The sequence below is a fragment of the Theropithecus gelada genome, chromosome 7a (assembly GCF_003255815.1).
Source record: "Theropithecus gelada isolate Dixy chromosome 7a, Tgel_1.0, whole genome shotgun sequence".
In the NCBI taxonomy this organism is placed as follows: domain Eukaryota; kingdom Metazoa; phylum Chordata; class Mammalia; order Primates; family Cercopithecidae; genus Theropithecus; species Theropithecus gelada.
This window is the reverse complement of record NC_037674.1, coordinates 15,128,259-15,144,031: the sequence shown is the minus strand read 5'-3', so window position 1 is coordinate 15,144,031 and position 15,773 is coordinate 15,128,259. Positions and strand designations below refer to the sequence as shown.

General features: G+C 42.1%; 1 protein-coding gene across 3 annotated transcripts in view; it reads left to right on the top strand.

Annotated features, from left to right (window-relative positions):
* GPR176 (G protein-coupled receptor 176) overlaps positions 1 to 14,593 on the top strand; it is a 119,031-nt gene extending 104,438 nt beyond the window's left edge. For 2 of the 3 annotated variants that reach the window (XM_025390807.1, XM_025390809.1), the window contains exons 2-3: positions 6,384 to 6,636; positions 11,376 to 14,593. In XM_025390807.1, the coding sequence (XP_025246592.1) occupies positions 6,384 to 6,636; positions 11,376 to 12,498 (1,376 nt within the window). In that variant the 3' untranslated portion in view covers positions 12,499 to 14,593. Of the gene's footprint in view, positions 1 to 5,994; positions 6,053 to 6,383; positions 6,637 to 11,375 lie in introns of all 3 variants that reach the window. The other variant, XM_025390808.1, reaches the window with a different exon arrangement.
* The last annotated feature ends 1,180 nt before the right edge of the window (positions 14,594 to 15,773 follow it).

Here is a 15,773-nt window from a genome sequence, read left to right as displayed (position 1 = left end):
GTGATTCTCCTGCCTCAGCCTCACGAGTAGCTGGGACTACAGGCACAAGCCACCACGCCTAGCTAATTTTTATATTTTTAGTAGAGACGGGGTTTCATCATGTTGGACAGGATGGTCTCAATCTCTTGACCTCGTGATCCGCCTACCTTGGTCTCCCAAAGTGCTGGGATTACAGGCGTGAGCCAGTACGCCCAGCCCAAAATCCGAAACTTTTTGAGCACCAACATGATGCTCAAATGAAATGCTCATTGAAGCATTTTGGATTTTGGATTTTGGATTTTTGGATTTGAGATACTCAACTGGAAAATATAATGCAAATATTCCAAAATCTGAAAAAGTTTGAAATTTGAAACGCTTCTGATTCCATGCATTTTGGATAAGGGGTACTCAACCTGTAATCCTAAGTCAGAAAGATAAAAAGGAAAAAAGAACAGATGTGATACAAAAAACTTATCCACTATGATCAAGTGGGCTTCATCCCTGGGATGCAAGGCTGGTTCAACATACGCAAATCAATAAATGTAATCCAGCATGTAAACAGAACTGAAGACAAAAACCACATGATTATCTCAATAGATGCAGAAAAAGGCCTTCGACAAAATTCAACAGCCTTCATGCTAAAAACTCTCAATAAATTACATATTGATGGGACATACCTCAAAATAATAGGAGCTATTTATGACAAACTCACAGCCAATATCACACTGAATAGGCAAAAACTGGAAGCATTCCCTTTGAAATCTGGCACAAGACAGGGATGCCCTCTCTCACCACTCCTATGCAACATAGTGTTGGAAGTTCTGGCCAGGGCAATCAGGCAGAAGAAAGAAATAAAGGTATTCAGTTAGGAAAAGAGTAAGTCAAATTGTCCCTGTTTGCAGATGACATGATTGTATATTTAGAAAACCCCATCATCTCAGCCCAAAATCTCCTTAAGCTAATAAGCAACTTCAGCAAAGTCTCAGGATACAAAATCAATGTGCAAAATCACAAGCATTCCTATACACCAGGCACAGACAGAGAGCCAAATCATGAGTGAACTCCCATTCACAATTGCTTCAAAGAGAATAAAATACCTAGGATCCCAACTTACAAGGGATGTGAAAGACCTTTTCAAGGAGAACTACAAACCACTGCTCCATGAAATAAAAGACGACACAAACAAATGGAAGAACATTTCATGCTCATGGATAGGAAGAATCAATATCGTGAAAATGTCCATACTGCCCAAGGTCATTTATAGATTCAAATTCATGCCCATCAAGCTACCAATGACTTTCTTCACAGAATTGGAAAAACTACTTTAAAGTTCATATGGAACCATAAAAGAGCCCACATTGCCAAGACAATCCTAAGCCAAAAGAACAAAGCTGGAGACATCACGCTACCTGACTTCAAACTATACTACAAGGCTACAGTAACCAAAACAGCATGGTGCTGGTACCAAAACCGAGATATAGACCAATGGAACGGAACAGAGCCCTCAGAAATAATACCACACATCTACAATCATCTAATCTTTGACAAACCTGACAAAAACAAGAAATGGGGAAAGGATTCCCTATTTAATAAATAGTGCTGGGAAAACTGGCTAGCCATATGTAGAGAGCTGAAACTAGATCCCTTCCTTACACCTTATACAAAAATTAATTCAAGATGGATTAAAGACTTAAATGTTAGACCTAAAACTATAAAAACCCTAGAAGAAATCCTAGGCAATACCATTCAGGACATAGGCATAGGCAAGGACTTCGTGACTAAAGCACCAAAAGCAATGGCAACAAAAGCCAAAATTGACAAATGGGATCTAATTAAACTAAAGAGCTTCTGCACAGCAAAAGAAACTACCATCAGAGTGAGCAGGCAACCTACAGAATGGGAGAAAATTTTTGCAATCTACTCATCTGACAAAGGGCTAATATCCAGAATCTATAAAGAACTCAAATAAATTTACAAGATAAAAACAAACAACCCCATCAAAAAGTGGGCAAAGGATATGAACAGACACTTTTCAAAAGAAGACATTTATGCAGCCAACAGACACATGAAAAAATGCTCATCATCACTCACTGTCAGAGAAATGCAAATCAAAACCACAATGAGATACCATCTCACACCAGTTAGAATGGCAATCATTAAAAAGCCAGGAAACAGCAGGTGCTGGAGAGGATGTGGAGAAATAGGAACACTTTTACACTGTTGGTGGGACTGTAAACTAGTTCAACCATTGTGGAAGACAGTGTGGCGATTCCTCAAGGATCTAGAACTAGAAATACCATTTGACCCAGCCATCCCATTACTGGGTGTATACCCAAAGGATTATAAATCATGCTGCTATAAAGACACATGCACATGTATGTTTATTGCGGCCCTATTCACAATAGCAAAGACCTGGAACCAACCCAAATGTCCATCAATGATAGACTGGAATAAGAAAATGTGGCACATATACACCATGGAATACTATGCAGCCATAAAAAAGGATGAGTTCATGTCCTTTGTAGGGACATGGATGAAGCTGGAAACTATCATTCTGAGCAAACTATCGCAAGGACAGAAAACCAAACACCACATGTCCTCATAGGTGGGAACTGAACAATGAGATCACTTGGACACAGGGTGGGGAACATCACACACCAGGGCCTGTCATGGGGTGGGGGGAGGAGGGGAGGGACAGCATTAGGAGATATACCTAATGTAAATGACGAGTTAATGGGTGCAGCACACCAACATGGCACATGTATACATATGTAACAAACCTGCAGGTTGTGCACATGTACCCTAGAACTTAAAGTATAATAAAAAATAATAATAATAAAAAGCAAGAGCCAACTGTATGTTCTATATAAGAAAGCTGCTTTATATAATGCATAGTTAGGTTAAAAGTCATTCCTGTTGTTACCTGGCATATTAATTAAAAGCCTTTCCTAATATGCCCTTCACACAGTTCTTTTAACCCAAGAGACTCTTCTTGGTTTCATTTTGGACTGCAAACTGAAGCAAAGAAGGCATTAAAAAATCCAGTAACACAAAGTAGTTGTCGGCTGGTTGTTTCTTCTATTATGGGATTACTGTTACTTGTTTAAACTTCCCTCTTGCATCACAAGGTGTATACTGAATGTAAAAGTTCCTTTGTAGCCTTTCTGACCCTTGTGGATCCACTTTGGCCTCTCTCTTGGCACAGTCTGTCATAGACTTTTCCTTGTAATTTAATATCACCTCCAGTTTGCATTAGCTTTTTTCAAGTTCTAGTTTTTAGAATATTCTGGGTGGTGTGTTATCTTTCTGTAAAAGCATGGCCATGGATCTTTTACTGCTTTAAGTCTGGGGAAGCTGGTAGTTTTCAAAGGGGTAATATGTCTTTTTTGCCCGGAGGATTCTCAGATGCACACGATTTCCCAATGCTCTTTTGGAGTATCTTTTTCATTTTAGTTGCTAGTCTCTTTAAAAGGCCAGAATTATTGCTCTCAAAGATGCAAAGCCAATAAACCAGTTGAAAAGGACAACCAAAGCTAAAATTTTGCAGAGGCAAAATTTAGTTGGAAAAAGGTTCTTCATTATCAATCAAGCACGGTTTGTCAGAGTTGTGGTTAATTCACATGTTTTGGCTTCCAAATCCACTCTCTTTGACTATTATGTATATTACAGAAAGAGAAATCTTAATTTGCATTTTTTAACTTTTATTTTAAGTTCAGGGCTACATGTGCAGATGTGCAGGTTTGTTACATAGATACACGTGTCATGGGGGTTTGTTGTACAGATTATTTCATCACTCAAGTCTTAAGCCTAGTATCCATTAGTTATTTTTCTTGAGGAATGACAGAGTTACAGCAGTCCCAGGAAGGGCAGACTTGTACCAATGTCACCACTCTCTACCTCTTATTTCCTTTTTGGTTGTATGGGCTGTGAGTATATCCTAATTGTGTTGCTGTGTTCATAGCTACGGCATTGGGTATTGTCATGGAATTCAACATTAGAAAGTATAATGAGAATACATAAGCAATTGGAATGGTTCCAGAACTTAGATCATTTCTAGGGGAGATTAGGTGACTTACAATGTGACCTCTAAAATAAAAAGTATATGGAGGTTGAAACTTTTGTTACTTAAATATATACTGAATTATCCTTACTTGGTATGCCTTGTAAAACGAAGGAGAATCTGAAGTGCTAATGAGGTTAAATAATCATATAGTTATCTTGCTGTGTTGCTGTGTGGGCATGCACGTGCACACACAAGCACACACACACACATTTATTTTTAAATGCGTAGCCAATTGGGTATTGGGTATGGGTGCTTCTCTCCTGACATATTGGTCCAATTCAGGTTCTTCAAACCAAATGAGTCAGTTTTAAATGAGGAGAGAGAACGAGAGGAGAGGTTTAGAGAATGGAAAGAACACAGGATTCTTTAGCCTCAGGTTCTTAATAGCAGAAGAGATTAGGCTCTGGATGCTGCCTAGAGGCATATAAATAGATGGAAATAAAATGTGATTATAGCAGTCTCTGGTTTTAAAGAAATAACAGCATGAAAACAACTTTCCTCATTCATGAGCATGTAAATGCTAATATAACCCCTCGGCAGGCAGGCCTGCACACCTGAGGCCTGGTTCCCTGTGAGAGTCTGGGCATGAGGCTGTGGACTCTGTCTAAAAGTGGTTTAAAAGCAACTGTAGTCTGGGGGCCAGCTGGACCAATGTGCTCGTTACAGTTGCAGGTTCCCAGTGCCATATTTATGCACTTATATCTGGTACAGTCATTCCGATGTATGGCGAGATTTGGGAACTGCTTGCTGACTTAGAGTATCTTTACAGGACATACATACTACAAAAGACGTTCTCTTACCACAGGGACTTTTGATTACTGTGTGTCTGCTTATTTTACAAATTCATTTCTTCAGCAAATATTTATCGAACGCCTACTCTGTGCCAGATACTGAGCTAGGCATGGAGTTATAACAGTGAACAAGATTGATACAGTTTTCTTCATGAAATGGAGAGATAACAAGTCAACAAATGAATAATTGTGATGAGAACTATGAAAGATGCAATGGGATATGATAATGGAGCATAATGGAGGCAGGAGCAGTTAGTGTTTAAAATAAAATGATGGTTAGAGAAGGCTTTTCTGACAAGGCAGCATTTAAACTAAGACTGGGATTTAAAGTAATCAGCCATATGAACAACATCCCAAGCAGTATAAAAAAACATGTACAAAGGCACTGAGGCAGGATTAGCCCTGATGTGTTTCAGGAATGGATCAAAAGCTGGAGTGGCAGGAGCCCAGCAAGCCAGGGGAAGGAAGGTATGAGATTAGGCAGTAGGCATCAGAGTAGGCATCAGAGTCCCTTGAGGAACATGGTGGGGATTGAGAGGGGTATCAGAAGTTTATCTGGAAAAAGGAGTCTACAGCTGAGAGGAAACGCCTACTTTAGGACCTGAATTTGGGAGTCATTAGCATTTTGATGGAAAATTACCAGAATGGGTAGTCTAACGTAGGGAGAGGCTACTGAGAGAGGATAGAGGGGGCGGAGCTGTACCATGCTCTTCTGCAAAACCTGGTAAGAGTAGACTTGCAGCAGCCAAGGATAGGTGGAAGTGGGAGGGTGGAAGGAAAGCCAGGAGGTTGTAGGCCTGTGGAAGCCGCAGAGGACAATGCTCAAAGAGAGATGGTTGGTTGCATCGCCGCTGCTGAAGTCTAGAATGGTGCTGTCCAGTATGGTGGTCACGAGCTGCCTGTGGCTATTGAAAGGTGACTAGTGCAAACTGAGATGTGCTGTCAGTGTAAAATAAAATGCACACTGGATTTTGAAGACTTAGTATAAAAACAAGAATGCAAAATATTAATTTTAAAGTAATCATTATATGTTGAAATATTTAGGATCTTTTGGGTTGAATAAAAAATATTAAAATTTCACCTCTTCTGTTTACTATTTTAAAACGTGGCTACCAGAAATTTAAGATGACATGTGTGGCTTGCACTGTATTTCTATTGCAGAGTTTGGCAACGTGGAGGTCATTGGAAAACGTGATAAGAGCAGACTGCCTGGGATTAAGTAATAACTAACAAATTGTTTATATGCTGATGAGACTAAGCTATTGTTATAATACTGTTTTGCCCAAAAGTAAATAGAGAATCTCACCACTAAAATTTTTTCTAGACTTATTGATATGTAAGTGATTTAATAATGTCACCTAATTGACATAATATATCATATAATATGTTAAATTTTAATTGTAATAGGATTTAAATTAAATCTTTTGAAATCAACTCTCAAATGTGGTTTTTTTTTTTTTTTTTTTACATTTTTTAACCTGTATTTTTTTCCTTTTTATGTTTTTTAAATTTTTATTTAAATTATTTTATTTTCTTTCATATCTGGCCAGGAAACTTCATGGTGTTATGGTCAACTTGCCGCACAACCGTGTTCAAATCTGTCACCAACAGGTTCATTAAAAACCTGGCCTGCTCGGGGATTTGTGCCAGCCTGGTCTGTGTGCCCTTCGACATCGTCCTCAGCACCAGTCCTCACTGTTGCTGGTGGATCTACACCATGCTCTTCTGCAAGGTCGTCAAATTTTTGCACAAAGTCTTCTGTTCTGTGACCATCCTCAGCTTCCCTGCTATTGCTTTGGACAGGTAAGATCAGGTAGCCAGGAGCTAACTTTCTTTTGAGTTGTATTAAAAAATTAGCAACATGAGGCAAATGAGTAGTCAGTGTTCTGTGTACTGCTTTTTAGTCTGCTTGTGATGAACAGAAAGAGAATAAATGTCCAAAACAGATGCCTCACAAAGGACAGGTTGATTTAGCAACAGCCAGGGAAAACAGAACCATTGAGAGAAGACCTGGGGGTGGGAGTTCCATGGTGAGGATGCTGGGGCGGAGCTGCTAGATCACGGTGTCACTTCAGCTTGGTTGCAGTTGGTGGTATTTGTGTTGTAATTTGCAGTAGATTTTTCATCTGATCGGTAACTCTGCAATGAGGGCTTTTTGATGCAGTATGGAACATCTCTGAAAGAACAAGGGAATGATTCAGAGGTTATTTAACAAATGATTAGATGGTCCAGTTGGATCTGGCCAGGTAACACCAGAATTCCTCTGGAGGATTGATTTCCAAGGCTTCATATTGCAGTGGTGATTGCTTTCTCTTCACATCCTCTTTAAAAGGATGTTCATTTGGAAGTGAACCTTACCTCTCAGTTACTGCAATTCTACATAATTTGATCAATTTTATCAAAATTGTGTAAAGATCTCATAATCAGCAAATTCCTGCCTTTTTCTTTTCTAGCTAGTGCTTCATGAATACAGTTTAGATAATATATTCTAGAGAATTGAATTAAGTAAGCAAGCAAAAATTGAAAAGTATTTTATATCCATGAGTACTTTTGATTTCAAGATTAACAGAGAGGAAACATTGCTGAAGGGAAAGTGTTGGTTATTCTGATTTTATGCCCTATGTTAAAATTTAACTACATTTTAGACTAATGTGAAAATTTAGAACTCTTTGTCCATTCAAAACATAATACCTTAATGACCTGTGAGGGTATTGATTGTATAACTCACCTGCAGAGTCATTTCAGCCTCTCAGGCCAGGGACCCTGATTTCTTCAGCTGCCTGATGCTGTCTGCATGGAGGGACACAGAGTTACATGAAGCCCCCAGCATACTGGGAGAAGTCATTGCCGTTGTGGTTAAGAGAATGGATGTTGGAATAGAAGCCTGACTTTGAGTCCTGCCTACATAGGTTTCTAGCTGAGTGGCTTTGGGTAAAGTTGCTTAAACTTTCTGAGCCTCAGATTCCAGAGCAGTAGAAAGAATTAAGCGAATTATTTATGGCCTGTGTTAGGATGGGCTGCACCAATATTTGCCTCTCTTTCTCAGGCTTCCCTTCTGATGGCACATTCTTCCTTAGATATATTTCTGCAATCATGTTACCATCAAATCTTGCCAGGAACAGCTGCAGCTCTTTAGAAGGGACTGGAATCTCACCATCCATGGAGCCAAACAAGGCAGGTGACAAGTCAAGCCACAACAGGCCAGGTTGCAGTTGTGGCCTGTGAAGAGTGTGTCCACATTTCCGTTCATGGGGATCAGCCGCTCAGCAGTTGCAGCTAATAATTGCTTTGTAGGAATCTAGATTCAGTGGGCAGGACTTTTCTATTCTTTCAGAAGAGGAATAAAAAAATCTAGAATTCCATAATTTAAAATGTTGGCAATTAATATTTTTTCAAAAAGTATTATGTGGGTCATCCAAATCCCTTTAGCAAGGTGAACGTATGCCCTGAGATGCCAATTTGCCACACCTGCTTTATGGTGATGTTGCATGTCTCTTCCATTGCTTTTTGAATATCTGGAAAGTGCCATTGCACAGGACTCGAATATAAGAGTGAAGTCAGAGTCCTTTCTCAAGAGTGCTTCTGGTGGGTACGCTAATGCCTTTTATGTCGAACCATTTTGTGTTCAGTGTCCTGCTGAATTCCCCTGGTAGTACCTGTTCTGGTAAAGTCTTAAGTCTTCAGTTTGATATTCTGGACTGAGATATAATTTACATATGATAAAATTCACCTATTTAAAGTATACAAGTCAATGAATTTTAATATATTTATAGAGTTGTACAGCCACCGTCACCATATAATTTTAACATATTTCCATTAACTCACGAAGAAACTTGTGCCCATTTACTTACAGTCACTCCTTGTGCGCAGACCATAGCAGCCATGAGTCTACTTTCTTTTTCTGTATGTTTACGTTATTGGACATTACATGTAAGTGGAATCGTACAATGTGTGTTCTTTTGTGTCTGGCTTCTTTCACTCAGCATGTTTTCAAAGTTCGTGTTATAGAATTTATCAGTACTTCATTCATTTTCATGGCCAAATAATATATTCATTCAATTTTAGGAGTATACCGAATCTGTTTCTCCATTTACTAGTTGGTGGATATTTAGGTTGTTTCTACTTTTTGGATATTGTGAGTAATGCTGCTGTGAATCCTGAAAGGTTTTCTTTTTTTAAATAAGACTCAACAAGAAGGAGAATACGTTATTCTGAACAGTTTGCTGTTATACCTGGAAGCAGTGCAATAATCCCTGTGGGTTATTTCTGGGGCGTTGGTCTTAAACAAATACAAAAACAGTAAGAAATTCTCATTTTCTTTCCAGCAGAAAAGCTACTGTAATTTTACCATAATTTTAAAAAGTAAAACAAGTCCTTTTAGTAGGAAAACAGGGCTGGTAAATTCCTATTTTGTTATTCACAGATGCAAATTACTCGCAAGCATCTGCATGTACACCTGAAGAAGAGTAGACAGTCTTTTCTCTCACTTCCTTCATAACTATTTGTTTCATGGCACTAAGTCAGCAGGTTAATCGGGAGGTCATCTACACTTCTTGCATCATCGTTTAGAGGTGTACACAGTAAGAACATTATTTATAGTGAGCCCGTGTGCTTATGTTGCAATCTGCTTCCCAACACATAACAGGATTGGAAATTAATGGAAGCCTGGGTTTGTTACATGTCAGTGAGCAAATGGCAGTCAGAGCCAGTGAACTCCTAAGCATGTATTCATGTGTAGGGGTGGGGCCATCACGTATTTACTGAGTCATCCTTAGAAAACTACCTATATTCAGAGAAAAAATGTGAAAGCATGCATCACTTAGGTACTTCTTTCTCTTTTTCCCTCCTCCCAGAAAGAAATCTAGAACACATCTTACCATGCTCCCTCCTTCCCCGATTGTCCGTGGTCACTATTGTGTTTACATCCCATCTCTCTCAGCCTGGAATGTTCCCCTTCTGCTGGTCCCCCTGCCAGACTCCACTGCAGTGTCTCCTTCTCTTGCTATTTTCCCAGGTGGCTTTAGGCGCTACCTGTACCTCCTTTGTGCCTGTGGCTAGTAGAGCTGTCATCTCCTTGTTCATAATTGTTAGTGTGTGTATCTTTGTCCCCATTGGGTTTAGAGACATTCCTGTGTCTTTTCATTCTTATAACCCAGTGCCAGGCACAGGACCTGGTGCATAGGTGGTGGTCAGAAGTACCTGTTACAGGAGGCTGGGCACAATGACTCACGTCTGTAATCCAACCACTTTGGGAGGCCGAGGCAGGTGGATCAACTGAGGTCAGGAGTTCGAGACCAGACTGGGCCAACATGGCGAAACTCCGTCTCTACTAAAAATATAAAAATTAGCCAGGCATGGTAGTGCATGTCTGTAATTCCAGCTGCTTGAGAGACTGAAGTAGGAGAATGGCTTGAACCCAGGAGGCGAAGGTTGCAATGAGCCTAGATTGCACTACTGCACTCCAGCCTGGGCGACAGAGTGAGACTCTATCTCAAAAAAAAAAAAAAAAAAAAAAAAAAAAGAAGTACGTGTTATTGGAAGGCTTGCCTGCTTACTTGCCCTATAAGTGATTGGGTGTCACTAAGGTTGTAAGGTCAACCCTAGCATTAACTGACTGCACAGATATGGCCAAACTAATGTGAAGAAACTGACCATATCTCTGAGGGCTAGTAGCAGCCCTTTTACTACAGATGTGGTTCTAGGGTCCAAAGAGTTACTCGGTTCCCTCAAATCTCTGGTGATACTGAAACAGCGTGCTTTTGGAATTCTGTTTAGGTGGTTACAGACGATCAAGTTAATGGTTGGAAGGAAAACCAATGTCTCATCTGATTTTAACAAAAATCTAATTGTACAGGCATTTTAGACCTATTAATTGCCCTGAGGGTTACTGAGTGATTATCATGGGAGCAATGACTGTTGAGCAGGCATAACTCTTGTCAGCTGAATTGATTTTTGTGAAAGGACCTTGTCAGAGTCCATTCTTCATCCTGGGTTCTTCTGCCCTGAACAGCTGTAATTGCTAATGATATCTGGACTGTGGCGTGGTCTGCTTTAGATATGTTTGTAGACAAACTGATTTCTGTTGGTAGCTTTGAAGATTGCCCTAAAGCTTCTTTAGCCCATGTAAAATTTTTTACCAATTACCCTTTACCCTCAAATTGAAAAGTAGATATCTTTATAGCAGATGGAGAAATCTTTTATATTGAGAGCACTCTTTGAGATTTCATCCTGGTAGCAACAATGATAAAGCTAGCTATGAATTGAAATTGTTTCCTTGTTTTCCTGTAACGCCTGGTGAGGACAGGGCTTTCCTCTGCTGCTTTGGAAAGGTTTCTGTTTTTTGGTCTAGTGACGCTTCTTATTGTACTTGCAAAGTCCTCAAAACTTAAGGTCTGGCTTCTGGGATTCCCTCAGTGTTTCTTTATCTTAGGCTGAATAAAAGAACTTGACCTTTCTTCCCTCTCACTTGCTTTTGGTGATATAGATTCCCCTAATTTTAAAAGTGTCTTCTGTGGAATTAATTTTGTTTGTGTATTTTGCAGGTACTACTCAGTCCTCTATCCACTGGAGAGGAAAATATCTGATGCCAAGTCACGTGAACTGGTGATGTACATCTGGGCCCATGCAGTGGTGGCCAGTGTCCCTGTGTTTGCAGTAACCAATGTGGCCGACATCTATGCCACGTCCACCTGCACGGAAGTCTGGAGCAACTCCTTGGGCCACCTCGTGTACGTTCTGGTGTATAACATCACCACGGTCATTGTGCCTGTGGCGGTGGTGTTCCTCTTCTTGATACTGATCCGACGGGCCCTGAGTGCCAGCCAGAAGAAGAAGGTCATCATAGCAGCGCTCCGGACCCCACAGAACACCATCTCTATTCCCTATGCCTCCCAGCGGGAGGCCGAGCTGCACGCCACCCTGCTCTCCATGGTGATGGTCTTCATCTTGTGTAGCGTGCCCTATGCCACCCTGGTCGTCTACCAGACCGTGCTCAATGTCCCCGACACTTCCGTCTTCTTGCTGCTCACTGCCATTTGGCTCCCCAAAGTCTCCCTGCTGGCAAACCCTGTTCTCTTTCTTACTGTGAACAAATCTGTCCGCAAGTGCTTGATAGGGACCCTGGTACAACTACACCACCGGTACAGTCGCCGTAATGTGGTCAGTACAGGGAGCGGCGTGGCTGAGGCCAGCCTGGAACCCAGCATACGCTCGGGCAGCCAGCTCCTGGAGATGTTCCACATTGGGCAGCAGCAGATCTTTAAGCCCACAGAGGATGAGGAAGAGAGTGAGGCCAAGTACATTGGCTCAGCTGACTTCCAGGCCAAGGAGATATTTAGCACCTGCCTGGAGGGAGAGCAGGGGCCACAGTTTGTGCCCTCTGCCCCACCCTTGGGCACAGTGGACTCTATATCCCAGGTGGCACCAGCAGCCCCTGTGGAACCTGAAACCTTCCCTGATAAGTATTCCCTGCAGTTTGGCTTTGGGCCTTTTGAGTTGCCTCCTCAGTGGCTCTCAGAGACCCGAAACAGCAAGAAGCGGCTGCTTCCCCCCTTGGGTAACACCCCAGAAGAGCTGATCCAGACAAAGGTGCCCAAAGTTGGCAGGGTGGAGCGGAAGATGAGCAGGAACAATAAAGTGAGCATTTTTCCAAAGGTGGATTCCTAGCAAGGATGGTCTTGGAAGCAATGGGGAGCTTCCATATCCCACCAGAGTGTGGGAATACTGTGGCCATATGATTGTATGATCTCCTTGCAACTCAGTATGAGTTGATTCCTGCAATATGGGCCAGATGCTTTTGAATGATAGGGAAATCTACATAAAATCCAGTGTCCTCTTTATTGAGGGAGTATACATATCCATCTCAGTGGTCCGTGTCCTTAGTGAAGTCCACATGATTCTCTGTGGGGACAAGAGCTGGGCAGTTTCGAACGGGTCTTGAGGCGGGTATTCCGTGTACACTTGCTGGGGATGCCTCGCTTCCCTGGGCTCCGCAGAGAACACACGGAGAGAAGACTTTCAGAGCTCCCAGGGAGCAGGGGCACTCTAAGGGAATTCCAAGATCATGATGGAGCAGGGTGGCCCCAGAGAAAATGCCTGTTTGATTAACTTAAACATGTCAAACATTTTCTGTTGAGAAGATAGCGATTTGACATCTTACACCATTTCTCTGGAAGCCCGAGTCATATGACTCAACTGTTTCTCCTGATACCCTTCTTCCCTTTCATTGGGATGTAGGTGAGGGAATGACGATTCCACACCTATGGTAGACACGACAATAGATGTGGCCAGGAGTAAGGGAGATATTTCGTCCTTGATAATTCTGATTTTCCCTTGGCACCACCAACGCCTCAGAGAGATCCACCTGCCCCCTCCAGTCAGGGTCAGTGGTGGCTGGAAAACACTGAAAAGTCTTCACTATGTGTTTCACCTTAAATTGTGTTTTCTCAACAAACGAGAGAGAAGCTTACAGGGGGAGATGCCTGAGAGATGCCTCTAGCGCTGTAGTTTTTTTCTCTTCGCTATGATCTCGCATGAAAGGTGCTATGTAACAACCAGTATGAGTCAAGTGTATTGAAAAAATCATCTTCTGCAAACTTTTGGAATTAAAAGGTATTTTTTAAATGGAGAGTTAGTGTAAGCTGGGTTCTTTGGAAACATCAAACTGAAAAGACCTGATTTGGAAAGGTGATTCTGCCCAGAAGGTTGGCAAGAATCTGAGAAAGATGGTTTCCTTCCAAGGAAGACTCCAGAACTCAGGTATGGCCAGTCTCCTTTTCAGTCTGTTTGTACAACTGTGGTTCTCTCTTAATTTTGGACACAGAGGAGGAACAGAACAGGGAGAAATAGTCATTGTCGAGTGCCACGGCAGCATCTGGCCCAGATAAGCTCTTCACTTCCTCCTTCCCTGTCTTTGCAGGAGCCAGAGTGGGTAGAAGAGGGAGGGCAGTGTCCTCAACTCATCAGCCTCACAAGCAATTTGGGACCCCTCTGGGGTGGATTTCACCGGGTTGAATTAGAACCGCTGATAACACTTCCCTGTTAGTGAGGACAAACCAAGTGCCAGCTCTGCCCTTTTCTCTAGGGTGTTTTGTTCTTGCTCTTGGTACTTAGGGGAGCTAGTCTGGTGCCTTGAGCAAGCTTGAAGGGAAGTGGGTGTCCTCATCAGCAAACTTCCGCATCTCCATTCGTCCCCTCTTTTGACCACACTGGCCCTGTCTCTTGGAGGGAGCCTAGACCCTGTAGGGAGCTTTGTTTTCCTTACTTCTCTTGGGTGTGGTGTCTTGTGTTTCCTGAACCAAAGACCCTGCCCCTGGAGAGGAAGCACCTTCCTCTTTGTGTTGGTCTCCTCATAGCACTGTTTGCTCACAGCAGAAACGGGGCTGCCACACCCTCCCACGACTCCACTGCCTCCCGGGCCCTGTGTGCATGGCATCTATAGCTCCTTGCCCTGATAGTGAGCGCTGTGGCCCTTCAAGCTTATCTTTCAAAACTTTCACAATCATTACAACTTTTATCAAGGGGAATAATAATCTCTAGGAAAATTGTGTCCACTTTAGGAGAATCTGTCAAGTGTAGCCACTTTGGTGTTGTTCTGATAATATACTGTATATGTACAACTTAATAAAGTTTGATGAGGCAGAATCTGGTTGGTGTGTTTCTTATGTATGTTGGAAGCAGATGGCTGACTTCTAACAGGTCATTGCCAGGTGTATTTCTGTACTCTTTGAAGAATAACATTTTAATAAAAAAATGAAAAGCAGTTTCTGAAATCAAGACAAGTTGTATGAGCTATATTTTCTCCCCTTTTTATCTCCCTCAAGTGATATACTGCTGGAACCTGTCTCTTCCTACATGGTCTCAGATGAAAGATACTCATTTTTTTTTTTTTCTCATGAATGCAGATGTGGCATCTCAGTAGCATTTTCTTGTGTTGTTGCAACTAAAAGAAAATAAATTCCCTAAGGAGGAAATGCAACATTTGAAAAAATATCACCAAGATGGGTTCCAGATTTTGGCGATGGACACCCAGATCTCTAGGTGGAGCTACACAAGGGAAGCCTGGAGTGCAGCCATCATCACCGCTCCTGTGCCGGAGCGGGGTCAGGAGCACAACAGTTAGGGCCATGAGCTTTGAGGTCAGATGGTCTGTGTTTAAATCCTGGCCCCACACTGACTAGCCTTGTGACCTTGGGAGGATGAAGTCACCTCCAGGTACCTCAGTTCCCTTTCTGTAAAATGGGAGGATAATAATTGTGTCAGAAGCTTCTGTTGCCCCTACTCACATATTTCACCTATGACTTTAGCTGTGTCCACAGTGGGCTGTTGCTGGCGGCATCTACTCACTTCCCTGCAAGCAGAGCTCCCTGTGTCTGGGAATAATCCTTGGCCTGTGGGGCATGGGAACCACTGGATAAATGCCCCTGCTTCCTGTCCCGCTGGACAATTGTGGGAGGCCTCTGTCCCGTTCTCAAGAGGTCACTGACACAGAGTTAAGTCCCAGTGGCCCACCATGGTGCTTCAATAGCGCAGCCTTCTATTGACTCTGCTTTCTCCTTCTCCGACTCGCTTTCTGCAGCCCTCGTTCACACCCTCAGGGATCACCTCCCAAACATCCTACCTGCACAAAGCCCTCGTCTCAAGCTCTGTTTTCAGGGAGTCCGAGTGAGGCATGGAGCGCCTGTTAGGATTACATGAAATAATCTGTTTAACACAATGCCTGGCACAGAGTACAGCTGTATCAGTGTTAGCACTTACACAGTACATAAAAAAATAAAGTGGCTAGGCAGCTTATGTGGAATATTCTTGGAAAACTACAGGTCTTTTCCCCAGTTATTCTAACAGTGATTCATATTCATAATGATGATACTTTGGGGTAATACACAATGCCAAGGGACTATTAGATTCCCTAAAGAAAAAATAACTGTGTAAGCCAGAGTATT